The sequence below is a fragment of the Cherax quadricarinatus genome, chromosome 40, assembly GCF_038502225.1.
Source record: "Cherax quadricarinatus isolate ZL_2023a chromosome 40, ASM3850222v1, whole genome shotgun sequence".
Taxonomy (NCBI): Eukaryota; Metazoa; Arthropoda; class Malacostraca; order Decapoda; family Parastacidae; genus Cherax; species Cherax quadricarinatus.
In genome coordinates, this window is record NC_091331.1 from 2,024,563 (window position 1) to 2,052,296 (window position 27,734).

General features: G+C 41.0%; 1 protein-coding gene across 7 annotated transcripts in view; it reads right to left on the minus strand.

Moving 5' to 3' along the window:
- Positions 1–27,734, minus strand: part of LOC128687351 (optomotor-blind protein) — a 392,076-nt gene that overhangs the window by 241,907 nt on the left and 122,435 nt on the right. For 6 of the 7 annotated variants that reach the window (XM_070092606.1, XM_070092605.1, XM_070092603.1 and 3 more), the window contains exon 2: positions 46–159. The exons of the other annotated variant lie outside the window; for it this stretch is intronic. In XM_070092606.1, coding sequence (XP_069948707.1) covers positions 46–159 — 114 coding nt within the window. The remainder of the gene's footprint in view (positions 1–45; positions 160–27,734) is intronic. 7 annotated transcript variants of the gene reach the window in all.

Below are 27,734 nucleotides of genomic sequence, written 5' to 3' on the forward strand. Positions count from 1 at the left end.
ATAATTGGTCTTTTGTTGCTGAAAAATGGATGTAGTTGCGGATACCTGTTGTGAAACTTATATCTACAGTCGTCAGCAGCCACGATGTCTAGCAGGAGGATGTACTTCGCCTTCGGGTCAAGTCCAGAGACTCTAAATTTCACCTGAGGAAACATTTGCCTGAAAAAATACGAAGGTGTTGTCAACATACAGATGCTGAGGAACAGATTAGTTATATCAAGACACCTACAAGGAAAAGAATGAAATCTAAGAGAACGTGTGATTTTCACACCTCCTAAGGGGATAAACCTATATATTATTTACAATAAACTGAAGCTTGGGTTTTTACAGTTAAATTTTATCTACGTGACTTTGAAAGGTTCTCAGTGTAAAATGGCCTCTCTTTCACTGAGGGGGAAAAAATCACACTCATCTCCAAAGGACTCACTTATCTCAGCGGTACTGCTTAGAGATTCAACAGGAACTTTACAAGTTTAAAGAACGTTGGTAACTGTACACAAAAACCACAAATATGATTTTTCCTTTCACGGAATTCTTGCCACATTATTAAGAACAGTTTTAAGAATCATTAAACAAGTCTCTTCCAAACGCCCAAGTAATTCTCAACTAAAAATCAGTGAACACATTCGTGAAATTTTATTATTAAAATTACTGAAGTATTTAACGATAACTTCAAGATTTAATGCCTTCAGCTCTCTAAAGTCGCCGTGAAGACTCTCTAGGCAGACGCACGAGACTCTCACGATAGTAACAGGAAGTCAGAGTTTTTTGAAAGATATATGAACAACACGTTAAAATTTTTCTACAAATAGGTGTCAATCAAAATGGAAATTTGGAAATGATACATATAATGTCAGTAACTACACAAGGTTCAGTCGCATCAGAGAGATCGAGGGAAATATTCCTGGTCTGTTATCCCAGTATATTGCATTAGGAAGACCGAGGGAAGTATCCCAGTATATCGTCCAGTTCACAGTTTTACCAGATAAACATAAACAATAAATCCTCCAACTCTTATCAGTCTTCTCTTCCGCTTTTCCACCCCCGTCTTTCACATTCTCTTCACCCTTATTCTCTCTCCCTTACATTTCTTCCTCTCAAAACCTCACTCTTTATCCTCCCTCCACCGATCGTGAGGACAAGAAAAATATATTATTCCTAATGCTAATGACGAGGCTAATGATAATGATGATTATAATGATTGTACTGACACACCTGTTTTAATTTTTGGAGTCAGTGAAGAAAAACATCATCAATAGAAGGAAGAAAAAAATATGTAAAAAACTCCTAATAATTTGTTGAAATTTAACCACGCTGGTGAAAAACTCTTAACCAAAAGTGGAAGACTCTTTACCAAAGGTGGAAGACTCTTTACCGAAGGTGGAAGACTCTTGACCGAAGGTAGAAAACTCTTGACCAAAGGTGGAAGACTCTTGACCGAAGGTAGAAAACTCGTGACCAAAGAAATTGCAGCTATCCTTCTTTTCGTATCAGATCTAATTGCCTTCTTTTACCCCTTCCCCCATCCAGGGGCTCTTTATGACCCCCTACGGATTTAACGTTTCCCCGTAAATACAGTTTTCATTAAAACTGCTGCTAGATGTTAACGAAACTGAGAAAATAAGAAAGATTAGTTTACACTAGGTACACTAATTCTAAACTTATTTCTTTTATCGTCGTTTTCAAAATATAAACCAAATAGCCTCTTATAAATTTGTGAAATATTACAAATTCCTAAACCTGCCAATATAAAACCTACTCACCTGAAGTTTTACACAGTTTTATTGTGTTTGCAATAAGGGTGATCAAAGTAAATGCATTCGTGTTCATTTCCTTCAACTGCATTTTTACTTTCAAACTCCTTTATCAGACTATTTTCGCAATGTAAACAACCCTCTCCTCATACGACAAGCCAGCGGAAGGTCTCGGTCAGATGACAAAAGCTCCAGCCGCGTCATCATATGAATAAGACCCGCGTCAGGAAACACTTGTTCTGTTTCCTGACAAACCTTACCTAACCTAGCCTAACCTAACTTAACCTAACCTAACCTAACCTAACTTAACCTAACCTAGCCTAACTTAACCTAACCTAACTTAACCTAACCTAACTTACCCTAACCTAACCTAACTTAACCAAACCTAACTTAACCTAACCTAACCTAACTTACCCTAACCTAACCTAACTTAACCTAACCTAACCTAACCTAACTTACCCTAACCTAACCTAACTTAACCTAACCTAACCTAACTTAACCTAACCTAACCTAACTTAACCTAACCTAACTTAACCTAACCTAACCATACTTAAAATTTTAATTAACCTAACCTAACCTAACTTAACCTAACTTAACCTAACCTAACCTAACCTAACTTAACCTAACCTAACCCAACCCAATTTAACCTAACCTAACCTAAATGACATACTTAACACAAAATCTAGGGTATTCAAATGCCAAATTTGAAAGACAACCTTTCGAAGCATTTCGGAATAGTATGGAAACAATCACTAACAACAATTAACTTTAAGCTTCGTCTCGACAAGAATGTAACCAACGAGTCTGATGACGGTTCCCACACAAACTCATCTTTGCCTCAAAAAAAAAAAAAACTCATCTCAGCAACGTGTGCTTCTTGTTTAAAATAATAATAATAATAATAATAATAATAATAATAATAATAATAATAATAATAATAATAATAATATTATTAATAATAATAATAATAATAATTATTATTATTATTATTGGATAGCGTAGGTAAAATGACGTTGATACGAATGTTAACATGAGAATTTGACATTACATTTTTAAGTGAAAGTCTGTCTCTTTTTTTTTTTTTTTTGTTGACGAATAATTTTTTTTTATCTCTTCAAACAACTGTTTAATTTGTGTCATTATATATATATATATATATATATATATATATATATATATATATATATATATATATATATATATATATATATATATATGTCGTGCCGAATAGGCAGAACTTGCGATCTTGGCTTAAATAGCAACGCTCATCTTGCCATATAGGACAAGTGAAAATTTGTGTATGCAATAATTTCGCCAAAATCATTCTGAACCTAACGAAAAAAATATATTTGATTGTGTTTGTTTAGTATTAAATTACTGTAAACAAATCTAAAATATATTTAGTTGGGTTAGGCTAAAATAGATTGCGCTTGTTATAATAAGGTTAATTAAGTTTTCTAAGTTCCTTTAGGTGCAAAATTATAAATTTTTACATCAACATTAATGAAAAAAAATATATCTTTAAACCTATAAGAGAAAATTTTAGAAAAGACTTAATTTTAAATGAGTTCTTGCTAATTGACCAGTTTTACATATTCGGCACGACATATATATATATATATATATATATATATATATATATATATATATATATATATATATATATATATATATATATATATATATATATATATATATATGTATGTATTAAGAGGAAATTTAGAATAATGTAAAACTCGTATATTAACAAATTTGCTTAAAAAAAGTACAGAAACAATCTGTGGTGGTGTTAGCAATGGATGCAATAAAAGGAAAGGTTGCCAAAATAACCACAACCCAGTTATCAAGTGAAACCTTCTCTTGTCAACATTCAAAACCACCGTCATTTTGAAGCCCATGAGACGAGGCGTTCGTCAGATGTTAACCGCAAAACAAATTCCGGAAAAGACAAGAAACAGAAATCAGCAAACACCACGAAAGAGAAATGTAACAATATCAGCTTAAGTATCAACAGCAGGAAAAAAAAACACACAACAAAAGCGGGATTGTTTTGCTCAAAATCGGCGATAAATCAAGCTTTAAACACATGATTATTTGCAGCCTTGTCTTTGAAGAGAGTTATCCAGCACACACGTTACTGTTAAGACCTCACCTCACATCAATTTGTTTCAAACTGGATGATGTAAAGAAAGTTTGTGTGTGTTGCTAGGCTGTGTGTCAGCTGATGAAGAGTCAGTTTAATGGAGGAATTCTCTTGATGAAGACACTATCGTCTTGCGCAAACGAAATTGAGAAAGTGAAACGAGTAGCGAGGTAAAGCAGTGGTTGAACTCACTACCTTGTAACATGCAGCAGCACTGCTCCCCGCACCTCCCCTCCCGCTACTGTACCATCCCCTCTCAACACCTCCCCTACCACTACTGTACCTTCCCCACTCAACACCTCCCTCCCCAATACTGTACCTTCCCCACTCAACACCTCCCTCCCCAATACTGTACCTTCCCCACTCAACACCTCCCCTCCCACTACTGTACCTTCCCCACTCAACACCTCCCCTCCCACTACTGTACCTTCCCCACTCAACACCTCCCCTACCACTACTGTACCTTCTCCACTCAACACCTCCCCTCCCACTAGTGTACCTTCCCCACTCAACACCTCCCTCTCCAATACTGTACCTTCCCATCAGCACCACTGCAACTTCCCCACTCAACACCCGCTCCCTCTCCATCAATTCTCCCTCCCCATTAATGCTCCCTCATCAGCAATGCTCCCTCCTCATCACTGCTACTTCCCCACTTATCACCACCATCCCCATCACTGTCACTTTCCCAACACATCCCCTTCCCATCACGACTTTTACTCCACCCATCACTGCTCCCCCCCACCCATTCCCCGCATCTCAGTCACCTCCTAGCTCCCATCCCTCAACATCTCCGCCCCTTCCCATCATCCTACGCCCCTTCCCCCCATTTAATAGTCGTACCGTCAGATTAAGTCTTAGTTCTGTCCCATTCTCCTGAGATAGTATTCAAATAAAATTATATAGGCGTGAGGGGTTAAATCCGGTTCCTAGGATCAAGAGCTCCCTCGCCGGCATCAAGACACAGGTGAAGGGTAGTTCCGCCAAGCACCGCCGGCTAAACACCGTAAAAAATTGCTCTTGGCCTTTCTTAATTAAATTGGTAAAGCAAACACGAGACTAACCAGGTGCAAGTAATAGGCAAGCCTATCTCCCGTGTGTGTGTGTGTGTGTGTGTGTGTGTGTGTGTGTGTGTGTGTGTGTGTGTGTGTGTGTGTGTTCGAGTGAGAAAGAGATAGAGAAATAGATAGGTAGATAAATATATAGAGAGGGGGAGAGAGAGTCCAAAGTCAACTGTGTGGTAGCACAGGACATTGCTGGTGCTTTCGACCGAGTGTGGCACCAGGGCCTCTTGGCAAAACTGAAAGCACTGGGAATTGCAGGCTCTACATTAGTTCTCAGTGATTACCTTCATGGTAGATCTCTAAGGGTAGTTGCCCCAATAGGATGTCAGCAAGACATCCTATTAGGGCAAGTGCTCCACAAGGAAGTGTGCTGGGACCATTGTTATGGAATGTCTACTTCAATGACCTTCTTCTCATCCCAGAATCCTTTGCATATGCAGACGACTGTACTGACATTCACTTATCCAAGAGAAGAAATGCCAGCTGCTCTAAGCTGCACCAATCACCAGCTAGGAGCTATAGCAGCTCGGGGAAACCCATGGCAGGTAACATTTGTATCTGAGAAAACACAAATGATGTTGGTCTCTAGGCACCATGATGGTAATGCCAGAGCAGTAGTAAGTATGAATGGGAGTGTGTTGGCATCTGGGGAAGAAGTTGATATCCTTGGTGAAATCTGACTACAAACTGACCATGAACAACCACGTTGTAAATCTTGCAAACAAGGCAGCCAGGAAGCTTACAGGACTTCGACGTATGTCGCATTTGCTTGACAGTAGGGGTAGCATGATTCTGTATGAGGCACAAGTACGCTCACACCTTGAGTATGCTCCACTTTCTTCGTTTGCCTGCCCCATCTCATCTGCGACTGCTTGACAGAGTGGAGAACAGAGCAAGACGTCTCATCTCTTGCCTGGACCCATCCTGGATAGATTTATCATTTCAGCAGAGCCTTCAGCACAGGAGGGATGTGTGTAGCCTTACTGTTATGTACAAGGCCAACATTGTCAAAATACCACACTTGGCTTCACTTCGAGGACAGAGTGAAGCAAGCTTCTATAACACAAGACGGGCAGAAAGCAGCAACTTCACTCTGGCTGCAACCTTCTCCAGAACATCACTTCATCTGTGATCATTTATTCCCAGGATGACTAGAGTCTGGAACACATTCGTACAGCATTCTGATATCAACGAGATAAAGTCAGTTGATCAAATGAAAATGCTGGCCCACAGATGGCTCCAATTTCATCCTGTTCCCTACTTGTTTCATAACAATACAAACGCTTTTAAATGAGCTGATGTAGGTAACAGCTCTTAGCTTGTGAATGAAGTTAGGAATCCTTAACTTGTCAATAGTTTCTCAATAAAGTTAGGGATCCATAACCTAACCTTGTCAAACCTTGTATAAAGAGAGAGAGAGAGAGAGAGAGAGAGAGAGAGAGAGAGAGAGAGAGAGAGAGAGAGAGAGAGAGAGATACAGAGGGATACAGAGGGATACAGAGGGATACAGAGGGAGACAGAGAGAGAGAGAGAGAGAGAGAGAGAGAGAGAGAGAGAGAGAGAGAGAGAGAGACGATGTTCACTAGTGGTAGTAGTAGTAGTAGTAGTAGTAGTGGTAGTGACAAAAGTAATACTACCAACTTTATTACAAGAAGACACGTGCAACATCTGTATATCATCTTTAAACATTGATGATGAATGTGTATCTTATTCATCAACGGGTCCTAGAGGCTAGGAATGAGCAAAACCGGTCAATAAGGGTTAAGAGATCTATCTCTGTAGGCGCAACTACGTGAGCATACACAACTAAATATGAATCAAAACAACTAGATTAGTCCTGCCATCATCAACAACAAAGGAAAGACACAAACTGCTCAACCTGATTTCATTGGAACGACATTTCGCTCATCCTCATCAAGTCATGACTTAATATAGATCTACGCAGTTAAAACTTGTTCCTCAGAACAATGTTTTTTTTTCCGTCACACTGACGACTTGAGGAATAAATCTGAGGAATGCCAAGTTTTTTTTTTCTTTTACACTGATCAGTTTTACAAACTAAGAACTGTTATCCTACCTCAGCTCATGTTAAGGTCCAGCCCTTTCTGAGGCATACTGCCACCACCTGGCATGTAACCCACGAGGGTCAACTAACACCCAGGTACCTACTTATTGCTCCAGAGGCAGCAGGTTTAAGGAAACATGCCCAACGCTTCCACCCGTGTCAGGGTTCGAACCACGGACACTCAGTACGTGAGCTGAGTGCATTATCAACCGAGCCACGGGATTACTCTAAGACTGAGTACTAAGTTTTCTTTATCACACACTCACTCTTACGTGCGGCCAGTAGTAACAGCCTGGTTAATCAGACCCTAACCCACGACGAGGCCTGGTCTCAGACCGGGCCGCGGGGAGGGGGGAGATGACCCCCGAAACCCTCTCCAGGTATATTTCATGTATACCCCTCCATCCTCCCTCCACTGGTTGGAGTAAGGGGTGCCGAGTTCCTCCTCATCCCCAACTACTCATCCTCTTCATACCTCCTTCCTCCACGGGATGGAGTAAGCCTGCCTAACAAATCAATTACGTCCGCATATCTATCCTTGGGCGATTGGCGGTGGCCCAGCTGGAGGGTCGAAATTGAGATGGATATGAAGTTGTGGAGAAATTACCAGTTACACGGAGGAACCCCCGGTAAGTTAAGTGAAAAATAGGCTAGTGACTCCATATATACGAATCATATATATAAGAGAGAGAGAGAGAGAGAGAGAGAGAGAGAGAGAGAGAGAGAGAGAGAGAGAGAGAGAGAGAGAGAGAGAGAGAGAGAGAGAGAACATTCCATCAGAAACGTAACACAACGAAGTATCAGCCTGTGGAATTATGTTAGCGAAGTTGACTACTATAAATACCTGACAACGCACACGAGTGGGTTGGTATTACAAGCGTTCGCTTGACCAACCAATGCAATGGATCATTCACTGATCCTATCATAGCCCCAGCAGGCAGGATCCCACTCCATCTCTTGGCCATGTGGATTTCTTCCCCAAGCTTGCAGCGAAGGACTACACACTCTTCATGCAGATGCAAAAAATCACTCTGTGTTCGATAATTATAATTTAATAATCCACGTTAGGTACTAAACTCATGTGGGTCATTCAGCGCAAGACGTAGTGGAGGCTTGATCCTCCGTCTGTTGAGCGCCAGACAGACGTGCTTCCTATTTGTACTCAAGATGGAATTCAAAACGTGTTTAATAAGCCATGTAGGAATCTTGGTCTAGTCCCATAAGGAGATGATCGCCACAGCCTTCAGTCTTCACAGTGAGGTGAAGGTGATACCTGGAGTATACCTGGAGAGTGTCTCGGGGGTCATCGCCCTCGCGGTCCCGTCCATGAACAGGCCTAGAGTAGAACATAAGCCTCAATTTTTCTTGGTAATTTGACCCTCACCATTACCGCTGACCTTAGGTCCCACTAAACAGATGTCAGTGCATCGAGACCGTGGAGTTGGATGATTCCCAAGACTAAGGGACTAACCACCTCAAAACTGCTACTTCAAGACTGAAAGACTGATCCCCTTCAAAACTGCTACTTCAAGACTGAAAGACTGATCCCCTTCAAAACTGCTACTTCAAGGTTGAAGGACTCATCACATCTGTACCTATCGACTGCTTCTGTTTTCTCCAATTTTAGTCATATCTATATTTCGGAAATTAAGATACTAAAATATTGCCAAAGTGTCTTAATCATCAACTTGTCATATTGTATGTCATTATTATGCCAGAGAAACGCCAGGCATACACATTAGTTTGGGCCAAAATTACGACTGAATCTACAAAATGAAAAAAAGAAAATCACTCACAGAGTGAAAATTTTCAACCACCGGAGGCTGACCACTGAATATTTTGAGAGTCCATTGAACTTACACTATTTCCTTCCTTAACGAAATAATTTTGGCAGGGTGCTCTGAGGGGAATATCCTCGTTTAAATTTTTCTACCCGTGGATGAGGACCATCCAACCCCAGGGGAGGTCAGACGGCGCCTGGGGAATGGGAGGTAAAGCCCACTCAGAGAATGGGGAAGGTAACTTCAGTTCTTTGAACTAAACCTGGACAACTGCCATTATCAGACGCTATATGACCCCGTACTAATTTATTACTTCAACATAATAATAATAATAATAATAATAATAATAATAATAATAATAATAATAATAATAATAATAAAATAATAATAATTGATAAATTAGACATATGTGCAACTCTTGGGTATCTTTACTGAGGAAACGTTTCGCCACACAGTGGCTTCATCAGTCCATACGTAGGAGAAACTTGAAGAACAGGAGGAGAAGGAGGTAATCAGTCCCTCAACCTTGAGTCGATGTGTTCAGTCCATCAATCTTGAATAGAATACGGCATACGTGCGGAGAAGGAGCTTATAAACCGTTGGCAGGAGAGGTGCAGCAGTCATAGGTAGTGTCACATTTGTTCAATGTGGAAGTAGGTCGTGCCCAAGAATTAGGCAAGCGAAGAATTCCCAAGTATTAAGATCCCAAGAAGATGCAGTGTCTGACAGGTTTGTAGATGAATGGTTCAGAGAACCGACATGTTGATAAATTAGACACATGTGCAACTCTTGGGTATCTTTATTGAGGAAACGTTTCGCCACACAGTGGCGAAACGATCTACTTCCACATTGAACAAATGTGACACTACCTATGACTGCTGCACCTCTCCTACCAACGGTTTATAAGCTCCTTCTCCGCACGTATGCCGTATTCTATTCAAGATTGATGGACTGAACACATCGACTCAAGGTTGAGGGACTGATTACCTCATTCTCCTCCTGTTCTTCAAGATTCTCCTTTGTATGGACTGATGAAGCCACTGTGTGGCGAAACGTTTCCTCAATAAAGATACCCAAGAGTTGCACATGTGTCTAATTTATCAACATGTCGGTTCTCTGAACCATTCATCTACAAAATAATAATTATAATAATAATAATATTAATAATAATTAAATAATAATAAAATAATAATAATCACCAGAACGCAGAGACAAGTCTGAGCATCAACGGCACTGATTAGTATGTATACATGAAGATTCCAAAATACGGATACATGTTTTATTCATGTCATCAGTTGCAGCGCCCGCTGCTGCACCTAGCCGTCATGCAACTACTGAATGCAAATGGCTGCTTCACGTAATTAAAGTACAGAGTCATATATTTTGCAGATTATTTCCCCGAGATCTCAGAGAGAACAACCACTTGAGGTCGTCTGTCCCTCACTCTTGATTTAAAATAAAGACAATGACTTTTAGGTTTTCACATTATTATTATTATTATTATTATTATTATTATTATTATTATTATTACTATTAATATTATTATTATTATTATTATTAATATTATTAATATTATTATTATTATTAATATTATTATTATTATTATTATTATTATTATTATTATTATTATTATTATATTCTGGTGATAAATAAATATGCAATCTAACTGCTTTTAAAAGGAACAAAACCTCCCTGTAATCGTTATAATTAAAATTATATATTATTATTATTATTTATAACTACGACTGGATACTTACACTTTTACTAGTAAGTACAGGCGCGCCCCACTTATACAGCGGGCTACCGCTGTAAAGTGAAGTGCAGCCCCCTTCTTTCCATTTTTTTGTTCACATTCAAATGCATATATAAACCTGATATGTTACACTATTATATATTAAGTGAGCAATAGAGCTAGGTCTAAAAAATATATATACAATACACACATTACTTACCTTAAAATATTCTCGTCCTTTGCTTATAGTGAGTTGTGAATATATTTATTGTAGAAAGTCTGAATAAATGAAGAATGGGTATAATAGAAAACAGCTGCATTAGCGAAACGCTGTAAAGCGGGGCCCTCCTGTACCATGAAAATCAGTAGGAAAAGAAATATTACTGCTGGTATAAAAGTAAGACAACAGCACACTGCGAATGTATCCAACACACACACACACAAGCAAGTATAACAAATATCTTTCTTGCACAGTGTTGTTGCACTGCGACTGAGCGCAGCTTCACGCCTGCATGCGCCCAACACTAATAAAGATGCAAAACTCTCGCTCAGAAATAACTGTGCCTGTAGTTATGCTTTTCTTGATTAATGGAAGCAGTCGCTTTTACCTCCGGGAATATATAAATACATGATAAGAAAGCGTATGAAGGAGAATAGAAGACGAAGTAAAGAGAGATGGAGAGAAAACAAATGAGAATGCGTGTGCGTGTTTATGTGTGTGTGTGTGTGTGTACATGAGAGAGAATGAGTGGAAGGGGGGTAATAGATGCAGATAGAGAAAATAGAACATAAAATACATACTAGAGAGTGTCGAGTGGAGGCAGCAGCCGAGTAGCGGCTAATGAGCTCACGAGATTCTTGGAAGACGCGAATAAACGCAGGATTCAGACAAGAACGAACCCTTAAAGCAACGTCTTCCCATTTACTACCTATGTAATTAATTATCCTCCCTTGCTACCTACCCTAAACGCACCAACCCCACCCCACCCAAATACTTCATCCCACCCACCTACCCCACCCCACCCACCGGATAGTGTCTACCCCTCAAAGACATTACTGATGTATCGTATCGTATTAGTAACATAACTACGACACCTGCCACACCTGATAACAAAGAGAGCCAGAGGTTTTCCTTAAAACTGATTTATTGTTATGACAACTGTTGTTATGACACCTGTAACTCCCGTGACACATGTTACTGTAGTGACATATTATTGTGGCAACACCTGTTATTATAGCTACACGTAATACTATAACGGCACCTGTTTTGATAACACCCGTTAGTGTAGTGGCACCTGTTACACGACAGCTGCAAAACATATGACAAATTGTTAATGAAATATTGAAGGAATGAGAATAATAAAAAAAACACACAGAAAATAAAATAAAAATAAAATAAAAGTCACATTCACAAGACTGGAAGAAAACACCAATAATCCTGCCATATTGAAAAAAAAACAGTGTGTGTGTGTTTTACTGAGCGTAAAGCATCTACGTGTGTGATTACGATGTAATTGTCTTGCAAAGACCTAGATGAGGTTTTCTTTATCTGGGATTTGTAGCGTGTGTGTGTGTGTGTGTGTGTGTGTGTGTGTGTGTGTGTGTGTGTGTGTGTGTGTGTGTGTGTGTGTGTGTGTGTGTGTGTGTATTTTCCTCCTCTTATACGTATATTCCTTTCCGGTTTATTTAAATTTCTCTTATGTCTCTGGGTTGACCCGCTTCCTACATGCGTTCCAACACTATTCCACAGCACTTTCCATTATTCATCTTTTATAAACAAACTCTTCAACTTCATTCTCCTGAATATTTCAGATCTTCACTGTAAACGGATTTAAATCCATCCGCTTATAACATACATTTACTTTCTATCTAACAAAAAAAGTCCTAAATTACATTTATAATCTAATTATACACATTTATATTTGTCTTTTCCTCTCATAAGTCATTTCCGATACTAACTGATTAAGCTTTCAAATGATTTAAGCTTTCTTCGTGTTCTCCGGTAAATACTAGGACTGGTGTTGACACTGTGTTGCCTTCTCTCACTCGTGATGTTTCCTGAACATGTTAATGGGTGAAGATACAATGATGACCCTCGGGAATTTAGCTGGCCTCTTTGAGTCGCACCCAACTAACTCACCACAGACTCGTCAGCAGAGAGGAGAGTGCTGGAGAGGGAAAGGAGGGATAGGAGAGAGCAAGGAGAGAGACAGGTGAAGGGTAAAGGTACCGAGAGACAGGAGGGCGAAGGGAAAAGAAGACAGGAAAGATGGGAGGATAAAGATAGAGCGAGAGAAGGTTTTTTTTTATTTGGCAAAACAGGATGAATCAGAAATGTGCTGCTGTGAGAGGGAGAAAGAGAGTCAGAGAAGAAAGGAAAATAATAGAGATGGGAGAGAAGGAAGAAAGATATATAGTATATATATATATATATATATATATATATATATATATATATATATATATATATATATATATATATATATATATATATATATATATATATATATATATATATATATATATATATATATATATATATATATATATATATATATATATATATATATATATATATATATATATATATCTTTCTTCCTTCAGACAGAGGAGACAAAGAGAGAGAGAGAGAGAGAGAGAGAGAGAGAGAGAGAGAGAGAGAGAGAGAGAGAGAGAGAGAGAGAGAGAAGCTGAGAAACCAATTAGAACGCTTGAGGGAGACAGTTGGTATTCTGGAAGTGGACTAACCCAAGTGTGAGGAAGAGGACAGACTCGTGCTCTAGGGCGTGTTTGTGAATATGAATGTTCGTGATTATAGCTGTATTGAGTGCGAATCTTCGTGATTATATCAGTGTTGGGTGTAAATATGTGAAGTGACAACCTTTGCATTTTCATATAATTCTGAAATGCTGTATATAAAAAAAGAATTGCTAAATTACCTTTATATATATATATATATATATATATATATATATATATATATATATATATATATATATATATATATATATATATATATATATGTATATATATATATATTATTTTTATTATCACACTGGCCGATTCCCACCAAGGCAGGGTGGCCCGAAAAAGAAAAACTTTCACCATCATTCACTCCATCACTGTCTTGCCAGAAGGGTGCTTTACACTACAGTTTTTAAACTGCGACATTAACACCCCTCCTTCAGAGTGCAGGCACTGTACTTCCCATCTCCAGGACTCAAGTCCGGACTGCCGGTTTCCCTGAACCCCTTCATAAATGTTACTTTGCTCACACTCCAACAGCACGTCAAGTATTAAAAACCATTTGTCTCCATTCACTCCTATCAAACACGCTCACGCACGCCTGCTGGAAGTCCAAGCCCCTCGCACACAAAACTTCCTTTACCCCCTCCCTCCAACCTTTCCTAGGCCGACTCCTACCCCGCCTTCCTTCCACTACAGACTGATACACTCTTGAAGTCATTCTGTTTCTCTCTATTCTCTCTACATGTCCGAACCACCTCAACAACCCTTCCTCAGCCCTCTGGACAACAGTTTTGGTAATCCCGCACCTCCTCCTAACTTCCAAACTACGAATTCTCTGTATTATATTCACACCACACATTGCCCTCAGACATGACATCTCCACTGCCTCCAGCCTTCTCCTCGCTGCAACATTCATCACCCATGGTTCACACCCATATAAGAGCGTTGGTAAAACTATACTCTCATACATTCCCCTCTTTGACTCCAAGGACAAAGTTCTTTGTCTCCACAGACTCCTAAGTGCACCACTCACCCTTTTCCCCTCATCAATTCTATGATTCACCTCATCTTTCATAGACCCATCCGCTGACACATCCACTCCCAAATATCTGAATACATTAACCTCCTCCATACTCTCTCCCTCCAATCTGATATCCAATCTTTCATCACCTAATCTTTTTGTTATCCTCATAACCTTACTCTTTCCTGTATTCACTTTTAATTTTCTTCTTTTGCACACCCTACCAAATTCATCCACCAATCTCTGCTCTGCAACTTCTCTTCAGATAGATATATATATATATATATATATATATATATATATATATATATATATATATATATATATATATATATATATATATATATATATATATATATACATATTCTTTCTTTCAACACACCGGCCGTATCCCACCGAGGTGGGGTGGCCCAAAAGGAAAAACAAAAGTTTCTCCTTTTACATTTAGTAATATATACAGCAGAAGGGGTTACTAGCCCCTTGCTCCCGGCATTTTAGTCGCCTCTTACAACACGCATGGCTTACGGAGGAAGAATTCTGTTCCACTTCCCCATGGAGATAAGAAGAAATAAACAAGAACAAGAACTAGAAACAAAATAGAAGAAAACCCAGAGGGGTGTGTATATATATGCTTGTACATGTATGTGTAGTGTTACCTAAGTGTAAGTAGAAGTAGCAAGACATACCTGAAATCTTGCATGTTCATGAGACAGAAAAATGGACACCAGCAATCCTACCATCATGTAAAACAATTACAGGCTTTCGTTTTACACTCACTTGGCAGAACGGTAGTACCTCCCTGGGTGGTTGCTGTCTACCAACCTACTATATATATATATATATATATATATATATATATATATATATATATATATATATATATATATATATATATATATATATATATATATATATATATATATATATATATATATATATATATATATATATATATATATATATATATATATAGATATATATATATAGGTAGTAGGTTGGTAGACAGCAACCACCCAGGGAAGTACTACCGTCCTGCCAGATGACTGTGAAACAGAAACCTGTAACGTAACTGTTTTGCATGATGGTAGGATTGCTGGTTTCTTTTTCTGTCTCATAAACACGCTAGATAACAGGGATATCTTGCTACTCCTACTTACACTTTGGTCACACTTCACAGACACGCACATGCATATATATATACATACATCTAGGTTTTTCTCCTTTTTCTAAATAGCTCTTGTTCTTCTTTATTTCTTCTATTGTCCATGGGGAAGTGGAAAAGAATCTTTCCTCCATAAGCCATGCGTGTCGTATGAGGCGACTAAAATGCCGGGAGCAATGGGCTAGTAACCCCTTCTCCTGTAGACATTTACTAAAAAAGAGAAGAAGAAAAACTTTATAAAATTGGGATGCTTGAATGTGCGTGGATGTAGTGCGGATGACAAGAAACAGATGATTGCTGATATTATGAATGAAAAGAAGTTGGATGTCCTGGCCCTAAGCGAAACAAAGCTGAAGGGGGTAGGGGAGTTTCGGTGGGGGGAAATAAATGGGATTAAATCTGGAGTATCTGAGAGAGTTAGAGCAAAGGAAGGGGTAGCAGTAATGTTGAAGGATCAGTTATGGAAGGAGAAAAGAGAATATGAATGTGTAAATTCAAGAATTATGTGGATTAAAGTAAAGGTTGGATGCGAAAAGTGGGTCATAATAAGCGTGTATGCACCTGGAGAAGAGAGGAATGTAGAGGAGAGAGAGAGATTTTGGGAGATGTTAAGTGAATGTATAGGAGCCTTTGAACCAAGTGAGAGAGTAATTGTGGTAGGGGACCTGAATGCTAAAGTAGGAGAAACTTTTAGAGAGGGTGTGGTAGGTAAGTTTGGGGTGCCAGGTGTAAATGATAATGGGAGCCCTTTGATTGAACTTTGTATAGAAAGGGGTTTAGTTATAGGTAATACATATTTTAAGAAAAAGAGGATAAATAAGTATACAAGATATGATGTAGGGCGAAATGACAGTAGTTTGTTGGATTATGTATTGGTAGATAAAAGACTGTTGAGTAGACTTCAGGATGTACATGTTTATAGAGGGGCCACAGATATATCAGATCACTTTCTAGTTGTAGCTACACTGAGAGTAAAAGGTAGATGGGATACAAGGAGAATAGAAGCATCAAGGAAGAGAGAGGTGAAGGTTTATAAACTAAAAGAGGAGGCAGTTAGGGTAAGATATAAACACCTATTGGAGGAGAGATGGGCTAATGAGAGCATAGGCAATGGGGTCGAAGAGGTATGGCGTAGGTTTAAAAATGTAGTGTTAGTGTTCAGCAGAAGTTTGTGGTTACAGGAAAGTGGATGCGGGAGGGAAGAGGAGCGATTGGTGGAATGATGATGTAAAGAGAGTAGTAAGGGAGAAAAAGTTAGCATATGAGAAGTTTTTACAAAGTAGAAGTGATGCAAGGAGGGAAGAGTATATGGAGAAAAAGAGAGAGGTTAAGAGAGTGGTGAAGCAATGTAAAAAGAGAGCAAATGAGAGAGTGGGTGAGATGTTATCAGCAAATTTTGTTGAAAATAAGAAAGTTTTGGAGTGAGATTAACAAGTTAAGGAAGCCTAGAGAACAAATGGATTTATCAGTTAAAAATAGGAGAGGAGAGATATTAAATGGAGAGTTAGAGGTATTGGGAAGATGGAGGGAATATTTTGAGGAATTGTTAAATGTTGATGAAGATAGGGAAGCTGTGATTTCGTGTATAGGGCAAGGAGGAATAACATCTTGTAGGAGTGAGGAAGAGCCAGTTGTGAGTGTGGGGGAAGTTTGTGAGGCAGTAGGTAAAATGAAAGGGGGTAAGTCAGCCGGGATTGATGGGATAAAGATAGAAATGTTAAAAGCAGGTGGGGATATAGTTTTGGAGTGGTTGGTGCAATTATTTAATAAATGTATGGAAGAGGGTAAGGTACCTAGGGATTGGCAGAGAGCATGCATAGTTCCTTTGTATAAAGGCAAAGGGGACAAAAGAGAGTGCAAAAATTATAGGGGATAAGTCTGTTGAGTATACCTGGTAAAGTGTATGGTAGAGTTATTATTGAAAGAATTAAGAGTAAGACGGAGAATAGGATAGCAGATGAACAAGGAGGCTTTAGGAAAGGTAGGGGGTGTGTGGACCAGGTGTTTACAGTGAAACATATAAGTGAACAGTATTTAGATAAGGCTAAAGAGGTCTTTGTGGCATTTATGGATTTGGAAAAGGCGTATGACAGGGTGGATAGGGGGGCAATGTGGCAGATGTTGCAGGTGTATGGTGTAGGAGGTAGGTTACTGAAAGCAGTTAAGAGTTTTTACGAGGATAGTGAGGCTCAAGTTAGAGTATTATGTAGGAAAGCGGGAAATTATTTCCCAGTAAAAGTAGGTCTTAGACAAGGATGTGTGATGTCACCGTGGTTGTTTAATATATTTATAGATGGGGTTGTAAGAGAAGTAAATGCGAGGGTCTTGGCAAGAGGCGTGGAGTTAAAAGATAAAGAATCACACATAAAGTGGGAGTTGTCACAGTTGCTCTTTGCTGATGACACTGTGCTCTTGGGAGATTCTGAAGAGAAGTTGCAGAGATTGGTGGATGAATTTGGTAGGGTGTGCAAAAGAAGAAAATTAAAAGTGAATACAGGAAAGAGTAAGGTTATGAGGATAACAAAAAGATTAGGTGATGAAAGATTGGATATCAGATTGGAGGGAGAGAGTATGGAGGAGGTGAATGTATTCAGATATTTGGGAGTGGACGTGTCAGCGGATGGGTCTATGAAAGATGAGGTGAATCATTGAATTGATGAGGGGAAAAGGGTGAGTGGTGCACTTAGGAGTCTGTGGAGACAAAGAACTTTGTCCTTGGAGGCAAAGAGGGGAATGTATGAGAGTATAGTTTTACCAACGCTCTTATATGGGTGTGAAGCATGGGTGATGAATGTTGCAGCGAGGAGAAGGCTGGAGGCAGTGGAGATGTCATGTCTGAGGGCAATGTGTGGTGTGAATATAATGCAGAGAATTCGTAGTTTGGAAGTTAGGAGGAGGTGCGGGATTACCAAAACTGTTGTCCAGAGGGCTGAGGAAGGGTTGAGGTGGTTCGGACATGTAGAGAGAATGGAGAGAAACAGAGTGACTTCAAGAGTGTATCAGTCTGTAGTGGAAGGAAGGCGGGGTAGGGGTCGGCCTAGGAAAGGTTGGAGGGAGGGGGTAAAGGAAGTTTTGTGTGCGAGGGGCTTGGACTTCCAGCAGGCATGCGTGAGCGTGTTTGATAGGAGTGAATGGAGACAAATGGTTTTTAATACTTGACGTGCTGTTGGAGTGTAAGCAAAGTAACATTTATGAAGGGATTCAGGGAAACCGGCAGGCCGGACTTGAGTCCTAGAGATGGGAAGTACAGTGCCTGCACTCTGAAGGAGGGGTGTTAATGTTGCAGTTTAAAAACTGTAGTGTAAAGCACCCTTCTGGCAAGACAGTGATGGAGTGAATGATGGTGAAAGTTTTTCTTTTTCGGGCCACCCTGCCTTGGTGGGAATCGGCCAGTGTGATAATAAAAAAAAAAAATAATATATATATATAATATACATAGAATATATATACATACAATACATATATATAATATATATATATGTAATGTGTAATATATATGTATATATATATATATATAATATATATATATATATATATATATATATATATATATATATATATATATATATATATATATATATATATATATATATATATATATATATATATATATATATATATATATATATATATATATATATATATATATATATATATATATATATATATATATATATAATTTTTGCAGAAGTACGTATACACAGATATTCATTTGGAATTAATGATGTCTATGTACTTAGGTCCGTAAGTCAAAGACTGCAGGCTTTAAGTGTGTTTGTTGAATGTTTCATACTCAGTGCATATCTAAACGACAGTGTGTGTCGCTGAGGCAATTTCTTGTAATTTCCAGGTTGAGGCAAGTTACCCATGAGACCAAGGTAAATATCAGCTTTAAAAATGCTGGGTATTTACCTTGTGAGGCAGGGAAGTGAAGTGGGGAGCTGGTCAGGGCTAATATTTAAGTGAGAAGAGGACTTACGTTTTAGGGCTAATATTAAGGTAATGTCTAGGGCCGGCTTTTTTTTTTTTTAAGGATAAGGGTAATGTCCAGAGAGGTGGCAGAGTGGTAAACCCACCTGACCCTATAGGGGTTTAGGGTAAGAACCTTGACCATAGTTAGGGTAATAGGACAGATTAAACACTGTAGACTCGACGCTACGGGCATATAACTCTCTTCCAGTAGCTGCCAGTGTGTGTGTGTGTGTGTGTGTGTGTGTTTGAGGGTGTGTGTGTGCGCTTTTCTGTTTGTATTACTGTGTGAGAGAGAGGAGGGAGGGAGAGGAAGAGAGACGGAGAGGGAGAGAGAGAGAGAGAGAGAGAGAGAGAGAGAGAGAGAGAGAGAGAGAGAGAGAGAGAGAGAGAGAGAGAGAGAGAGAGAGAGAGAGAGAGAGAGAGAGAGAGAGAGAGAAAAAAAAAATTTTTTATTACATCACAGTATCTCTCCCTCCCTCCTCATTCCCTACTATCAGTTTCTCCACAGCACCCCCACACTCTCACCCACTAAATACCCAGGAAAAAGCAGCAAGGGGGCTGTCCCCCCTTCCCCAACCAACCTCCCCAAGCTTCCCTTTCCCCCATTCCCCAGACTCCCCTACCCCCGCCCATGTGGCAGTCCGTCAGGCCGTCACGGGTTAATTATTTATCAGGCAGGTAAGTGGAGGCCTGTCATCGAGTGGCGGTGGTAACAACAACTCTTGGGGAAGGGGCAGGGAGGGCAAGGAGGGAAGGGGCAGGGAGGGCAAGGAGGGAAGGGAAGGTAAGGAGGGAAGGGAGGACGAGAAGGGAAGGGAGAGTAAGGAGGGAAGGGAGGGCAAGGAGGGACGGGAGGACAAGGAAGGAACAGCGAGGATGGAAAGCTGGACGAGGAGGGAAGGATGAGAAGCGAAGGGAGGGGATATGTAGAACGAGGAAAAGAGAATTAAAGGGAAAGACAAGACGAAGAGGAGGGAAAGGCAGGGAAAGGTAGAATGAGGAGGCGGGAAGGGAAAGGGGGAAAGAGTAGGTGAAGAAGGAAACGGGAAGAGGTTAAAAGGGTGATAAACTTAAATTTCCTTTTTCTCTTGCCTCCCTTCTCCTCAATCACCCAGCTTCCCCTTCCTCCTATATCCCCCCCATCCACAAACACACACACACACACACACACACACACACACACACACACACACACACACACACACACACACACACACACACATACAAGAGAAGGGACTACACAGGCATGAAGAAATTCCTGCACGGGGTTCAGTGGGACGGAGAACTGGCAGGGAAGTCAGTAAACGAGATGATGGAATATGTGACAACAATATGCAAGGAAGCTGAGGAGAGGGTTATACCCAAGGTTAACAGAAATAACGAGAAAGCCAGCTTGAGCCCTTTGTTCACCCAAAGTTGTAGAGAGGACCAAACCAAGTATGCTAGAGAATAGAAGAAGTGTAGAAGGCAAAGGACCCAGGAGAATAAGGAGAGCAGTTATGAGCCAGAAATGAATATGCACGGGTAAAAAGGGAGGCCCAACGACAATACGAAAATGACATAGCAGCTAAAACTAAATCTGACCCAAAGCTGTTGCATAGCCACATCAGGAGGAAAACAACAGTCAAGGACCAGGTAATCAGGCTGAGGAAGGAAGGAGGGGAGATCACAAGATATGACTGCAAAGTATGTGAGGAGCTCAACGTGAGATTCAAAGACGTGTTCACTGAGGAGACAGAAGGGACTCCAAAAAGACAGAGAGGTGGGGTACACCATCAAGTGTTGGACACAATACATACAACTGAGAAAGAAGTGAAGAGGCTGCTAAGCGTGCTAAATACCTCAAAGGCGATGGGGCTGGATAACATCTCTCCATGGGTCCTGAGAGAGGGAGCAGAGGCGCTATGTGTACCACTAACAAAAATCTTCAACACATCTATCGAAACAGGACGACTACCTGAGGTATGGAAAACAGCAAATGTAGTACAAATTTAAAAAAAAAACAGACAGACACGAAGCATTAAACTACAGACCAGTGTCACTGACATGTACAGTATGCAAAGTCATGGAGAAGATTATCAGAGAAGTGGTAGAACACCTAGAAACGAATGAGCTTATCAACGACAACTAGCACGGTTTCAGGGACGGGAAATCCTGTGTCACAAATCTACTGGAGTTCTATGACAGAATGACAGCAGTAAGACAAGAGAAGATTGAGACACTTATGCAGCATATGGGAATCTTTATTCAGGAAACGTTTCGCCACACAGTGGCTTCATCAGTCCAATACAAAGAGGAAGGCGTAAGGAGAGGAGGAGAATGAGGTAATCACTCCCTCAACCTGGAGTCGATGTGTTCAGTCCATCAATCTTGTAGAATGTACAGCATAGGGCCGTAGACGTGGCTTATATACTGTAGTGAGGTGACGTGAAGCAGATTCATCACAAGACAAGAGAAAGAGAGAGGGGTGGGTAGATTGCGTTTTCTTGGACTGTAAGAAGGCGTTTGACACAGTTCCACACAAGAGATTAGTGCAAAAGCTAGAGGGCCAGGCAGGAATAACAGGAAAGGTACTGCATCGGATCAGGGAATACCTATCGGGAAGACTAGAGCGAGTCATGGTACGTGACGAGGTGTCAGAGAGGGCGCTTATGACGAGCGGGGTTCCACAGGGGTCAGTCCTAAGACCGGTGCTGTTTCTGATATATGTGAAAGACATGACGGAAGCAACAGACTCAGAAGTGTCCCTGTTTGCAGATGATGTGAAGTTGATAAAAAGAATTCAATCGGACGAGGACCAGGAAGAACTACAAATAGATCTGAACAGGCTGCAGGCCTGCTCCAGAAACTGGCTCCTGGAGTTCAACCCCGCCAAGTGCAAAGTCATGAAGATTGGGGAAGGGTAAAGAAGACCGCAGACGGAGTACAGTCTAGGGGGCCAGAGACTACAAACCTCACTCAAGGAAAAGGATCTTGGGGTGAGTATAACACCGGGCACATCTCCTGAGGCGCACATCACCCAAATAACTGCTGCAGCAAACGGGCGCCTAGCAAACCTAAGAATAGCATCCCGACATCCCAATAAGGAATCGTTCAGGACCCTGTACACCATGTACGTTTGGCTCATATTGGAGTATGCAGCACCAGTTTGGAACCCACACCTAGCCAAACATGTAAGGAAATTAAAGAAAGTGCAAAGGTTTGCAACAAGACTGGTCCCGGAGCTAAGGGAAATGTCCTACGAGGAGGTTAAGGGAAATCAACCAGACGACACTGGAGGACAGGAGAGATAGGGAGGATATGATAACGATATATAAAATACTGAGAAGAATTGGCAAGGTGGATAGAGACAGGATGTTCCAGTGATGAGACACAGCAACAAGGGGACACAGTTGGAAGTTGAAGACTCAGATGAATCAGAGGGATGTTCGGAAGTATTCCTTCAGCCACAGAGTTGTCATGAAGTGGAACAGTCTGGGAAGTGATGTAGTGGCGGCAGAATCCATACATAGCTTTAAGAGGGATGATAAAGCTCATGGAGCAGGAAGTGGCCTAACAGCGGTCAGTGAAGAGGCGGGGCCAGAAGCTGTGAATCGACCCCTGAAACCACAACTAGGTAAGTACACACACACACACACACATCAGCCATCGAAACGCAACATGACTCACATTGTAGAGGAGAGTGGGAAACACGGACATGGACACTAACACCAGCTTACTGTGTCAGGAAGCAGCAGAGCAGCTGCAGCAGTAATAGCAACACCAGCAGCAGCACCAACAACAACACGAGCACCACCACCAGCAACACCACCAGTATCAGCAGCACCAGCAGCAGTAGCATCAGCAACAACACCACCAGTAGCAACAACATCCCCAGCAGCAGCACCAACAGCTGGACGCAGAGATCGTTAAGTCTTGTCCCAATCAGAGCAGCGAGGGCCGCCGGACTGAACCCCAGAGAGCCAGAGATGCTCATTAACGCAAACAATAGAAAACAAAAATAAATATAATAATTAGCCGATATCTGTAACCTGGGGGTGACGGGGGGAAGGGGGAGGGGGAATTGGTGAGGGAGAAAAGGGGGAGGGAATGGGCGGGGCCGGGCTGCCCCAGCAGCTGCGACCATTGGCGTGCCCACCTCTGATACCTTTCACACACACACACAAACACACACACACACACACACACACACACACACACACACACACACACACACACACACACACACACACACACACACACACACACAAATCAGAATAAGAAATGGATATACGAGAGGGTCTACTTCAGTGTGAGAATGACATAGCATCAAAGGCCAAAACAGAGGCGAAACTACTACACAGTCACACGAGGAGGAAAACTGTAAAAAACCAAGCAATAAGACTAAGGAGGGAGGGAGGAGAACTCACAGAAGACAAGAGAGAAGTCTGCGAGGAATTAAGCACAAGATTTAAGGAGATATTCACTGAGGAAAGAGGGATGATTCCTGAGTACAGGGTTGAAAGGGCTATCAGTATATTTTGGATAGCATTTATGTATCAAAGGAGGAAGTAATGAATCTACTAAAAGACTTAGACACACCAAAATCCATGATGTTTGACGGCATATCACCACAGATACTCATAGAAGGACAGGAATAACTGTGTGAACCTATAGCAATGACCCACAACCTGTCCACGGAGACGGGTAACGTACCCACCAGCTGAAGAACTGCAAATGTGATTATAATGTGCAAGCAGCGAGGCAGAGAAGAGGCACTGAATTATAAGCCAGTATCACTGACATGTATACTAACCAAAGTACTGGAGAAGGTAATCAGGAAAAGAGTGGTTGAACATTTAAAGAAGTGAGACTTTTTTTTTTACAAAAAAGCCAGCACAGATTTAGTGAAAGTCTTGCCTCACTAACGTACTCGAGTTCTACAGCAAACTAATGGAAATCAAGCAAGAAAGACAAGGGGATGGGTTAACTGCATATTTTTGGACTGTAGGAAAGCATCTGACACTACCCCCAGCAGAAGTTGACTAATAAATTAGAGTATTCAAGGATACGAGGTAAAGTCCTACAGTGGGTCAAGAAATATCTAATGAACGGAAGACAAAGGGTGATAGTAAGGGAAGATATTTCAGGATAGGAAAGTGTAGCAACTGGGGTTCCCCAAGGATCGGTTCTAGGACTTTCATTACTCTTGATATACATAAATAACCTACTAAAAGGGGTTGATTCATATATTTTATTGTTTGCTGATGACGTAAAATTAATGAGAAGAATACAGACTGAATAGGATAAACAAAGGTTGCAAGTAGAACTGGATAAACTGCAAGAATGATCAAACAAGTGGTTGCTGGGGTTAACACTAGCAAGTGCAAGGTCATGAAAACCGGGGATGGAGAGAGGCAACCACAGGCAGAATACACTTTACAGACATCGCTCGAGGAGAAAAATCTTGGAGTAAGCATCACAACCAACATATTACCAGAGATGTCGAAGAGCAGCTGTAACACATGTGAGGATAGTTAATGTCAGAATTACCATCAGGAACCTCAATCAAAGCGTCTTTCAGGCCTCTCTACACGACATACGTTGGGCTCATTATGAAGTATGCAGCACCAGCATGTAGCCATCACCTGATCAAGCATATACAAAAACTAGAAAAGCTCTAAAGATTTGCAAGAAGACTAGTCCCAGTGTTAAGGAAACTGAGATATATAGAGAGACCAAAGGAACTTAACCTGACGATTTTAGAATACAAAAGTATTGGAGAAGACAGAATAATGACATAGCCAATAAGGACTATATTTTTTTTTTTTAAGTAAGTCATAGGGGCAAGAAGTCATGGACTGGAAACTAAAGACACAGATGAAACAGAGGAACATTAGGAAATACGTTTTCAGTCTCAGGATAGTAAATAAATGGAATGAAACAGATGAAGTATTTACGAGGCAGAGCCAGGAGCTGAGACTCGACCCACCCCTCCCAAACAAATCTTGGCGAGTAAGCTCACTCAAACATATATAAAACAGGTTGAGTGTTTACCGGCAAGTGCCTTTGACAACTGATAACACACACACACACACACACACACACACACAGAGGGTAGGTAAAGCTTATCTCCTGTAGAGCTGAGATTCATCAAGGTGTTATCAATCAGGTATGCAAGTTGGTCAGTGTCGACTGTCTGCGACAGCTGATCGACAAACCAAAGCTAAATTACGACCCATTGTCTTTATTCAGTGGTTGGTAAGGGGTGGCTGAGTGGGGGGACTGACGAAGGGGTGATGAAGGGTGGGAGGGGAAGAGGAACTGAGGAAGGAAGGGGTGGGTGGGGAAAAGGAACTGATGAAGGAGGGGGTGGGTGGGGAAGGGGAACTGGTGAAAGAAGGGGTGGAGAAGGGGGACTGGTGTAAACAAGGGGATCTTTATTTTCCCCTTTAATAGAAATTAGGTACACCCGCAGTGTGCTGCTACCCTATAATTCCATACGAGAGTAACATGGCGGACGCAAAAGTTCGCTAGGTTTCCCTGTCGTATTCCATCACAGTGCGGACCACAATGCCCGAGCTAATGAAGCCTCTCACTCTGAGCAGTGAGGCTTCAATAGGCTGATGCACAGGTTGAACTGCGGGCGGTGGGTAGAAACAGCAACTCTGAGGCCTGGTCTGGGACAGGACCCCGGGCTCGCTGACCTCCGGAAACGACTACGGGTAACCTAGAGGTAAGCGTAGATTCACTAGCCACGAGATACCTGTAGATTACCTGTAGTCGCTTCCGGAGGTCACCGCCGGCGGTTCAAGACCAGGCCTCCTGGTTGCTGGCCTGATCGATCCACTCGATCAGGCCGCCGCCTGCAGTCCAACGTATGCACCACAGCCTGGTTGATCAGGAACTGTGTTGAGGAGTCTGTCGAGTACCCTCTTGAAGACAGCTAGGGGTTTATTGGTAATTCCCTTTATTCTTGAAGGGAGTGTTTTGAGAGTCGTGGACACTTTACTGAGTTCTGTTAGTGTACTCATCGTTCCCTTCTTTTCACCGGAGGTATCTTGCACCGTCTGCCAAGTCTTTTGTTATGATATGTAGTAATTTCGTTGTGCAGATTTGAGACCATTTCCTCCAGTATCTTCTAGGTGTAGATTGCGATGTATCTTTCTCGGCTACGTTATAAGAAGTACAGTTCAAGGTACTTCAAGCGCTCCCAATAATTTAGGTACTCGACTTTGTTAATATTAGTAGTAAAAGATCTCTGAACGCTTTCCAGTTCTGTAATCTCGCCTTCATTGAAGGACACCGTTAGTACACAGCAATATTCCAACCTAGAGAGAACGAGTGACCTGAAGAGAATCATTACTGGCTTGGCATGTCTTGTTTTGAAGGTTCTAGTTATCCAACCTATCATTTCGCTTGCAGTTCCGAGGAAAATGATAGTTTGGATAACTCCTGTAGACATCACTCTCATGTCATGAGAGTGACGACTAATCCTGGGAAAGACATTTTTAGAGTCTTCAACTGGACCCTATCTTTGCTACAACATGCATTAAACTACACCTTTAACTCGCACCGCAAGGAGAAATTCAATTAGAGGAGTTCTCATTATAAATTCTTTCTAATATACACCGAGCTTGGCAGTCAGAGTAAGTGAACCATTGATCAGAGAGTTTTTTCAGTGTCAAGGTTAACAAATAAGAAGCAACACTCCCCGGCCAGGTGTTTGTCTCAGAGTTTGCTTAATATTCTCTTTCATTAGCTGCGTTATTTACCTTGGGCAATACAAAGAAATACAGAAAATACTCGAAGCAAAATGGCTCTTTGAGAGTTGATGTGTTTGTTGGCTACTGTTTGTGCAATTAGGTAGCGTGTTGTGTCTGGCACTTCGTGGACGGTGGATCGAGCCTCCACTACTAATCCGTGTTGCGAATGACCCACACGGGTTTGAATGCCTCCTAAATAATAATAATAATAACAACAACAACAACGTCGGCAACTATGATCAAACAGTCGGGACGAAATCTTCCTGCAGCGTCCTTAAACCAATGGAACTAAATTCCCAAAATACCGTCAAGGTAGAACCAGCGCCATCTGGGCTTCCAGAGGAGGAATTACCTCCACTTACGAAGGCGGGAAAACTTGTGGCGACAAAAAAGGCGAAGAACGCTGATGCGATTTGTTGACGTTTGGCATGCGAAAGTTTGCCGTCCGCTAGATTACTGCATAAAAACCACCTCAACGAACTAACACTTACCAAAAAAGAGAACCTTTGCTTCCAGTTCTGACTCGAACTTCGGCGAAACAGTAAGA